Source organism: Thermobia domestica, chromosome 6 (assembly GCF_964235325.1).
Source record: "Thermobia domestica chromosome 6, izTheDome1.hap1.1, whole genome shotgun sequence".
Classification (NCBI taxonomy): domain Eukaryota; kingdom Metazoa; phylum Arthropoda; class Insecta; order Zygentoma; family Lepismatidae; genus Thermobia; species Thermobia domestica.
Genome location: NC_137459.1, coordinates 134,680,046 through 134,690,651, shown reverse-complemented (window position 1 = coordinate 134,690,651; position 10,606 = coordinate 134,680,046). Strand labels below are relative to the sequence as shown.

At 36.7% G+C, this 10,606-nt stretch overlaps 1 protein-coding gene across 2 annotated transcripts in view; it reads left to right on the top strand.

Moving 5' to 3' along the window:
- The first annotated feature begins 335 nt into the window (after positions 1 to 335).
- Positions 336 to 10,606, top strand: part of mRpL46 (mitochondrial ribosomal protein L46) — a 47,839-nt gene continuing 37,568 nt past the window's right edge. Inside the window, exon 1 of one of the 2 annotated variants that reach the window (XM_081762145.1) lies at positions 336 to 631. In XM_081762145.1, the coding sequence (XP_081618271.1) occupies positions 547 to 631 (85 nt within the window). In that variant the 5' untranslated portion in view covers positions 336 to 546. Of the gene's footprint in view, positions 632 to 793; positions 819 to 10,606 lie in introns of those variants that run through there. The other variant, XM_081762146.1, reaches the window with a different exon arrangement.

Here is a 10,606-nt window from a genome sequence, read left to right as displayed (position 1 = left end):
CGTTGCCTTGCCTCATCTGTACAGTAAATGCCCACCTGTGTGTATACTAATTTAACGTGGATTATGAATTAAAATAGTAAGTTACTACACATTTATCCTCCCTAAGAAGTACATTTTAAGAAGTAGAAGAAATTTTGTTTTGGAGTTTCGTGTGTGCCATCTTTGTGATTAGATAAAGGAACTCCTTACTGCCTGTGGGGTGTATTATACATAAGTCAATTTTACAACTTAGATTGCGTGATTATATGTTTTAGGCACCCCTTTCGTAACTTTACTGGAATGGAGAAGAAGAAGAACTATTGCAATTAAAACCGCAGAAGAAGAAGAAGAAGAAGAGTTCAAGTTATGTTTACAAATAGCATGTGATGAAGAGAATCGAAATTTAATGTTGTTCTCTGGCAAAATAAATAGAAAAAAAATAAATGCATTTGTAATACTTTCAGTTTAAGACATGGAGCGTAAATGAATATCTAGATTTAATATTTTACAAGTGATCAAATGTGAATTGGTGAGGAACTCCACACTGATATTGGAGAAGGAACAAAAATGAATACTATTCAAATATTGAAATCGTGTGTGTCTTTTCCGATGAAACATGTACGCTTGTACAGAAATTTGGAACTTGGATCAAGTAGGTACTTTTGGTGCAAATTTTGGTCTAATTTTCACTAGTATTACCAGTTAGTATCCTTATACGAATAATGGAAATAATTTCATCCATGAGGGGAGATTGACATAAGGAATAGTTCTTTCTTTACGTACACATAGTCACTAACAGACCTGCATGCTATACTGTTTACGGATATAGATGAATTCAGGTAATATACGTCTTTCATTAAGGAATACTCTGGTATTTCTTGTAGCAGGAGTTGCATACGTAAGTACCCTGAGTGCAGATTCCCTTTAGGAGGGCCTAACCGTATTGATTATAAATACAGAGACTGGAGATACGCTAAAACCTTTAAGTTGCATGAAGTACGAGTAGTGTCTAACCGAGTCAGAGCAGCGCGAAAGTGCTACGGGTTGCGTTCGAAGTTACGTGTGTATGCAAGGATTGTAAAAACAGTATTCGTCATGTTATTAGATGATGCCGTACGAGTCAGACAGCATTGTTATTACGGATCAAGACTCAGCACACTGCATTCACATACAAATTCAGTGCATCGTGACCTCCAATTGGACTGTTACGTGTTTAGAAGTGTACACTTTGGATTATGTTTTACAACGTTATTAACGAGTCAGAGTTCTTTTATATTCCTCTGTTGGGCTAGTGTTCAGTTTCCAAAAAATGATACAATTTTGGGCAAATTTTTACTTTGACTCCAACTGTGACTTCTGTTAAGAATTATACTATAAGTACAAGGGCCACAATGTTACTATACGATGTTAAGAATTATACTATAAGTACAAGGGCCACAATGTTACTATACGAAGTTAAGAATTATACTATAAGTACAAGGGCCACAATGTTACTAAACCTATAAGAACCGATTAAAGTCACAGTTGGAGTCAAAGTAAAGACTTGCCCAATTTTGGTAATTTCTATTTACATTAGGTCAGGTTAAGTTAGAGTAGGTGAGTTTGGGTTAGTTTATGTTAGTGTAGGCGTCCGGCATAATCCCGCCCCCCCCAAAAAAATAGAATTCTGCTTATGTTAGGTTAGTTGAGGTTAGATTTGGTTACGTTATGTTACGTCTAAGTACTAGCATTATCAATTTCTTCTGTAAATTTTGTGTTTTTTACATGCTTCAGGACCCCTTCTGCTGAACATAACCCCTCTGTTGAAATAACACTAGATATTCAGTACATTTTTACAAATTTATGCATCCGTAATTCGACTAACGCCGACGGTCGCATCAAGCGAGGGTACTCCAGATTCACCCTGAAACGCACTGCGTACAAATTTAGCTTGTATTGAAGTTCGATGGTATGATCTTGATTTGTAGGTAGGCGACCATACATCACTGATACTACAAGATCTTCAATTATCGGAAGACAGTTATGCAGAAGAATATACTGATTGGCGTTGGTAATGTAAACTAGACCTAGATTGGGATTGCTTAGGAGACAAATGAAAATTTGATGGTGCATATTTACAAACTAGAACCATACATAAATTCTGATACCTTTACTTCCTTCTTCACTTCTTACTACTTTACAAAAGCGACTCTTAATTCCTTTAAAAGTAGTTTCTTATGGGAGTAGTTGCACTCCTGGGTAGGGTTGCCAGACGTCCCGGTTTCCAATGAAAGAATTAACTGTCCCGAAAAAGGCTTTCGAGACGCCTGTTTGTCCCGGATTTCCTTCTTATGATTGAAAAAAAAAATCAACCTGCAAGAACTAGTACTCGTATATTTCACCTAAAAATGAGAGGTTTTCGGATTTGTGTAGCCAATTAATTTTACTAAATAAACAACTCGAAGTTTGAAATCACATCCATTCTTTCGTCCTATGGGTTGTTTAGCTTCCAGAGGGAAAAAAAGGATTTTAAAAATATATTCAAGAGGGGACATATGTCTTGAATATCACTTTCAGTAGAAAAGAACGTCTTTTTCTCGATGACGGGCTTTAACTACCTAGGTATAGTTATTTTATCCTTCAATCGGCAGCGCAGAACTGCTTCATCGCTCGAACTTTAATCAACAATTGCTATATTGCTCTCAGTCGCTGCATGTTAATCGCATTTAAACAGTCTTACATTGTCCCGCCTGCCGTCTTCTTAGGTACAATTTCTTCTGACAATGGAAGGTAACGAATTAGCGTGGGAGACCCGGGTTCGATTCCCGGCGGGAGCTCATGTGGTACGGATTCCACGTTAATCAGTAGGTTCACGTCTCATATAGCCTCGCTGCTGAACGGGACGTTAAACTCAAAATCGACTCAACGCAAGGTCACGAACTGGCTCCGCTAAGATCCGAACGAGACAATTGTGATTATATTTGATACATTATAGCTAGACGAATCCCAAAGTTATACGTGTCCAACTCAAAAGTTTCAAATGGCAAACGGGTTAAGTAGCACATCATTTGAAAGCTGTTGTAAAATGGAAGACGGTGGTGCAAGTCTCGACTCTCTACAACAATACTATACAAAATAGCGGTGTGTCAAAATGTAAACAAAAGCTTAATTGAAAAGTCTATGGCCACTCCTATAAATCGGAAACGGCGAGACAAATGTGAAAACAGGAAGGCACTTGTGGCATTATTTTCAAAATACAACGATTTAAAATAAACACGTCTTGTCCCAGGGCCCCCGCAGGGTCCCAACTCAAAAGTTTCGAAGGCAAGTGGGGTTAAGTAGCATATCGTTTGAAAGCTGTTGTGAAATGGAAGAAGAGTTCACGATGACGAATTAATTTATGTATGATACAAGCAGAATAAAAATGAAAGTTAGAATAACATAGAAGTAAGAAATAATCGAAATGGTAAATAATTAAATGAATAAAAACAATAGCAGTATCTGTTCTATGATGCTTCCAAACGTTTGCTGCGGTGGTTAGAGCTGCCACCTGGTGGCAACAACTTCTGTACTTCGATCAGGTCATTCGTAGATCTCTTTATTTCAACGGGTCGAATGAATGAAGATTCAACATAATTGTCAGCATTTATGTACAAACTCATTTTTCAGGATGGCAGCCATATTGGATTATTGATGATACATCTTTGACTTTTTGTGGGTATCTACTATCGACAATAAACGTAAATACATTTCTCTTCTCCAGCTCCAGTTGTTTGAGCTGGACATGCGTGTGATACATAGTCCGGCATTTTGAACTCAAGATGTCGCTGTCTTTTCGTCATCTACACGTACTGATCAACATTCATACCAAATTTGGTCTTCCTAGCTTCAGCAATTTGGAGTGCCTATATTTTCTACATAGGTTTTAAGCAACCATCTTGGATTCAAGGTGGCCATAGACTTTTCAATTAAGTTTGTGTTTACATTTTGACCCTCTGTCATTTTGTCCAGGATTATCCTAGAAAGTCGAGACTTGGTCCATCTTCTTTCATTTAACAACAGCTTTCACACGATGTGCTACTTAACCCCCCTGCTATTTGAAAACTTTGAGTTGGACCCCACCTGGGACCCTGTGGGGGTCCTGAGACAAGACGTTTTTCTTTAAATCGTTATACTTTGAAAATAATGCCACATGTGCTTTCCTGTTTTCACATTTGTCTCGCCATTTCCGATTTATAGGTGGCCATGGACTTTTCAATTGTTTTTGTTTACATTTTGACTCGCCGCTATTTTGCATAGAGTTGTCGTAGAGAGTCGAGACTTGCTCCATCAGGGGACTCGGGGACAAACTTTTTATCCGAAAAATTTGCCATTGAATATGATGATATACGTGTTCGCCGAATTTTCCATCTACCCAATCGTTTTCGAACAAATGGCCCGGTTCAAATTATTCTGCCACCTAATAGCTTTTACAATACAAAATATGTTCTAACTCACAATATCTCGACCGGTGGCACGTATAACTTTGGGATTCGTGTAGTTTAACACACCAAATGCTAACACAATTGTCTCGTTCGGATCTCAGCGGACTCAGTTTGTGACCTCCCTTTGTGAGAACTTAGTTGTCTTTAATGTATTTTCCCATGTGTGGATAAATAATTCTAAAGATGCTGTGCTCGCATTCAGTAATCTTGGATTTATATTTTTATCTTTATCTGATAAAGGTTTTGGTAATTTTCAGGCTAAAATTTCCCAACAACTTACTCTAGCACAAGAGTTGACAGTTAAACACATGAAAGTATGTGTCTTATTTTAATTTGATACTGAATTTTGTTTTCTGCTAAAAATTTTAGAGAGCCTGAGTATCTTTCAAACGATTTAGTTTTTGTTTATCGTTCTGAATATAGCGTAAATGTACTTTTTGTTGCTAAATGCTACATTAGTATTTCTTGGTAGTGTTTCTGACTCAGGTGATGTAACAACAAAGAATAAATTATATCTTCAATCATAAAGGGGAGGGTGTGTTGTAATTGGCGCAATACGTGTTGTGTTAAGCACAACAAACCGGAATTCGGAATGAGGGATGCCAGGCAGCTCTTTTTGTTACCTTTTCACATTCTTTTTATATGTCCTGTGGGGCTTCATTTGTATTAACTGTGCATAATTATGAGCAGTAACGGAGAAAAGACAGGTAATTAATTAACTCTGATCAAATGAGTAGGAACCCTGATTTTATATATAATCTGAGATTCGTGTCCCGGTTTTACGTTTACAAAATCTGCAAGCCTACTTCTGGGTGCAGATCCACTTTAGTAGGGTTAAGTATTATCGGTATAAATTGAAATTGATTACGTTCTTTACAACTGCCTACAAAATCACTATTTACCTATACAAGGGGATTCGGATCTCTATCCACGGGTTAAGCCCATCTCACACGGATCTGAACTAAGGCCTCAATCCAGGCTAAAACTTAACAGTGTTGCTTAACTCAAACTTCCATACAATTTCTTTTATCCTGAGGTGATGTAGGGGTCTCAGACGATCCTTAAAACTAGGTAGGTTTTACCAGCAGAGCCTCTCGTGGTCGGTGTATTAAACAGACAAAAACACTTGAAGAATGTGTTACGCACAGGGCAATCAACTTTCGTAATTGTAAATATTATCGTTTATTTATTTCAGAATATGAGTTCATCCGAAGATGAAATAGCCGTAGCAGTGATATTTGCTCCGTTGTTGACACAAAATCCGCCCTCCCCTCCCCCTAAAAAACGAGAGAGAAAGAGTAAAGAGGAGTTGCTGGTCAGGGAGTGAATTCTTCGCCCCAATAATACACAGTAAAGCACGTATTTTCAATGGTGAATAATGAATTGCATAGAGATCCTCGTTCCTATAAAAAAAAATCTACAGAGTGGACTATTCAGAATTCCATACGCTATTGAAATTAGTAACTCCGAAAATTCGGCATCAAGATACGAACAAGAGGGAGTCTGTATCAGCTGAAAAAGGTCTGTAGATCCTTGTATCCACCAGACTGTAGAACTGAAAATCAAATGACTTGTCCACATATGTAAATGAGGACAGTTATCAGGTGCGGAAGAAAGCTAAAATAAAGAAAGAGCAATTTTCTAGTATAGGTACTGAGTGTATCCGCTCAGCTCACTACCCACAAAAAATGCCCACATTACCCATAAAGTAAACTTATACCGCGCCGGGAGCTCCTCTCATGCACTACACCCGGACTTTCTGTATTGTGCCAGCATTGTAGAACTGTTCCCTAAAATTGCACGAAGGCCACACAACATTGATGACAATTAACTCTCATTGTTTCTGTTTCTGGTGCTGGTTTACTTTTCGCGTACCATACCTGAATTTTATGTTTATATGTGTAGAATTACTAGTGTAAAATTATTACAAATGCTTATCTATATATATAAAAGAGAACGTACAAATCCTTTGTTCCCTCATCACGCTAATACGGCTGAACCAATTTCTTTTATTTTTGGGGGGTTATTAGGATTTGGACCCTAGATGGTTTTTATCATATCACTTTAATTTTTAATTACCAGTGTCTTGAGATAATTGACCATTCAAGTGTCCATAACGTACAAATCCTTTGTTAGATCATCATAGGTAAAAATAAACGTATTTATATGCAACCCGCATGACCGTGTCACTCGGCGGGTTAACATAAATGACAGGCGCTATAATGTTAACATTTACTGCAATCACTTGAAAGCGAAAAAGTAAAAATTATCTAAGTAACAAAGTTTATTGCGTTCCGGGGTGACCGCAGCGAAGCGGGGCGGGTTAACATAAATGACAGGCGATATAATGTTAACATTTAATGCAATCTTCTATGGTTTTTATCATATCACTTGAAAGCGAAAAAGTAAAAATTATCTAAGTAACAACGTTTATTGCGTTCCGGGGTGACCGCAGCGAAGCGGGGTGAACGCTGCTAGTGACGGATAAAATAAGTGAGTTCATATGAAAGATGCCTGTATAGAAACTATTTTCCACCGGCGGTGAATTTCTGCACAAGTGTACAGAAGTTGTATTTTGTTTACAAGTGAAACGCTACTAGTATGAAACCATGACAAATGCTATTGAAACTCGTATCATTGCCAAAACCCATTCGTTTCCACTACCCTCACTTATGCGGTTACCCGCCTTCACTGACGCACCCCGTCGCTAACACTCGGGCCCTCCAGCTTCGGTTAGATAACATTCGTGCTTTTTAGTGGCGACCTAGCGCAGGTTGTTTTGTGTTTTTTGGGCTGTAGTTTTTATGCATGCATCCGGACGCTGTATTTATAGGCAAATAGTAAAAGAATTATAATTTTTCAACAATTGCTTATAATACCCCCTTGAATTTTAACTGTGCGTTGTGGATATGTTCATGTCGCCCAGCACAAATCATTTAGAAAACAATAAGAAGGAAATTAGTAAAGGAATTCTAATTTTTGAAGTTATTTCGAGTGATGCGCCAAAAGTAAACCTGCACGCTTTTTTAAAACATGTTACATTTTTTCCTATACAAGTTGCACAACATATTTAAATAACCTATTTTTATTCTTTTAAAAGATGAAATTACATTTGTTCACACCTGTTGTGTTCGGGCGGACACTACTTACTTTACTGCATACCTTCTCTAAGGTCTTTATTCTTGCAGTTTTTTAAAATAATATAAATCGTGCTTCACATTATCTAAAAATTCATATTTTTCATATGATTCTATTAATATTATTAATGTTTCTCTTGTCCAGGCAGCATTGTTTTGAAATTACAGCGAGAAATAAAATTGAATGTCGTCAGGCGCTACTCTTTTGTGATTGGTAGTTGTATGGAAGTCCAGAAGAAAATAGAAACTGCTTCTATTTCTTCCAAGTCAGGATCAAAATAAAGACAGCAGAAAATTTCAACCTGACCTAAGGGCAAGTTACCTCTCACACAATCGTTAAGTAAGGTCGTGAGTTTTAGATCTTGAATCGCAGCCTTACTTCAGTCCCGTCTGAGACAGGCTTTAGAGATAGCGTGGGTAGGAGTACCGTGTGCGAAGGCATCAGGTGCTTGCGGGGTCAAGCGCCGAAGTCGTTGCTCGTTTTAGCGTGAGACACGTGATTGCGGACACAACATAAAGGTCTTGACATATACTTTGCACATTTACTTGGAGATCTCTTACTTGTGGGACACATCTGTAGTTGCGCACAATGGGGTAACACACTGCTTTCAAATAGTGGCTTCACTCCTTACTTGTGGGATACTTGTGTGGTTGCGCATCATGAGTTAACCTTAGCGCACTACCTTTTCACTTCACTTTATAAAGGTTTCCCTATTGACAATTCCCTGCTTAAAATCTTCGAATTTGGATCATTTGTGTCTACTCTATTACGCATCTCGGAGGTAGTATTCCCGCATATTTTGATACTTATACGGTGTTCTGTTAAAATAATGATACATATTTCTTCCATAAATATTACAAATACGAGTTTTCAGATCATGAATCGGCACTACTTTAACCTTTACTTCACAAAAGTGGTCCAAATATATTAGTGATATAAAATGTCATGTCTAGGTTAGTTATTACTCTGCATAAAATGTTCACTTGCTTATTATTTTGTGTATCGAAAGATCAGGACTCAGATAAATAAAAGCAGTTAGCTGTGAGTGAACGTTTTGCACTGGCCTCGTAAGTATGGGCTTCATGAGTTGCACCATTTGACTACTGTTAAGTCCGCGAAAAGTAGTTCGAACAAAATATCAAGCTGCAACAAGTAATAAGTTTTTTAGAAATAATAATGGCCGTGTCCAAAAGTGCATAGTGCACTCTTCGTCAAATTAGCTTTTGATCCACACTTGTTTACAGCGCCTCATCGTGGTGCAATATGAAACATTGATAACAAAGAAGGGAGAATTTCGCGTACTAAAAAAGATTAACATGCATTTTTTTTTTTTTTAATGAATGATTTACCAGTTATATCGTACAGATTGACAATATGGGGTAACCATAAAATGACTTAAGAGTTTCTTTCATGTATGCCAACAGCTTCAGCTTTGCCGTATCTGAAAATATTTATCTGCATAAAAACCACTAAACTATTGGCGATATTCTATTTTATTAGGCATGCTTGCGGGAAGGAATATTTATTAATCCCCCAGAAGAAAAGTAGCACTGCTGGTTAGGGCGCTGATGACACTGTTGTGAAGTAGCTTAGGAATTTTATTGCAGGTGAAAGTAGGCAATTTGCAAGAGCGTTAGGACACCGAGGGGAGCGCTATTTACTATAATGTGGCTCAAAACTACTTTGGGAGAGAGTTCATATTGAGTATAATTCCTTTATGTACGGTAGATACACAACAATGACACTATAATTATCGTCGTTCTACTTCATTGCTTCAGTTACAGGCATACTGATTAGACTATTTCTATCATATTATGCTAATGTTGAAGTTCCTTATATGTTACTCTTTCTTTGTGAATCTATAGATTTTACCCGTAAATCTTCAAAATAGTGCCTCCATATTCTTAATGTACACCAAAATCAACACTTACAAGGATGACAAACAGGGTGAATTGATTTAAATCTCGATTTTAATCAAGATTTAAATCACTTGATTTTTTTTTTCAATAAATATCGTTGATTTAAATCAAATTCCGAAATAAATTAATTTAAAGAGAAAAGAAGTAAAATCTCGTTTCTGTTCTGTTATTTCGATTATGGAAAATAATAATCATAATATAATAAGACTCGAATGTATGTAAGCACAACATGAAAACGAGTGTCATGCAGATGATGATTATGGGAAAATACCGTTTTGAACGGGTAACGAGTGAATCCTGCTTTATAGGATTTTTAAACCATTAACTATTCCAACGGGGAAATCACCATGGACATTTAAGACGAAAATTCTTTTGTGTCCACGTCTGTTTGTGTTTCCAGATAATAGGGGCGTATTTAGCGGGGTCCGATCCCCTCTCCGCAAAAAAATTAAAACTCTTAGGCAAAATGTATGTACTAAATAGAGATAGTAGCCAAAATCGCACCATTTTTTACATAAATTGTTTTAATTCGAAACTTTTGAAGAAATTTAAAATGATTTTTTAGTCGTATTGAACTTTGTAGTGTTCCAATTCTTTTACAGTGATTTCATAATGATATCTTATCATTATCATGATAAAAGTAATGATATTTTAGCAGCCTGCAATTGATGCGATTTACGCAACAGGTTTCCCAAATTGCACCATGTGAAGCCAGAATCGCACCGCCATAAGAATACACGCAAATTTTACATTAATGCATATCGGTAAAACAAATCATCATTTAAATGGAATATCGCATTATTTTGTTTATGTTAAATTAAGATGAGGTATAATACATATTTAAAGAGAAAAAATACTGCAATGTAAATAACCGGGCACAGAAATAACACTTTAGAAATAAGCTAAGTAGAAATGCGACCTAGAAGTAAAACAAATTAATATATCTTTGATATATCACATTCTTTTATCTCAGTGTTATTAATACGAGGAAGAACATATAATTAAAGAACAAATATCCATATTGTTGATCCAATGTGCAACATTGTTCATAATCCTATGAAACGTAAAGTATGTATATTTATGGAAAACAGACAGCTACACCTTATG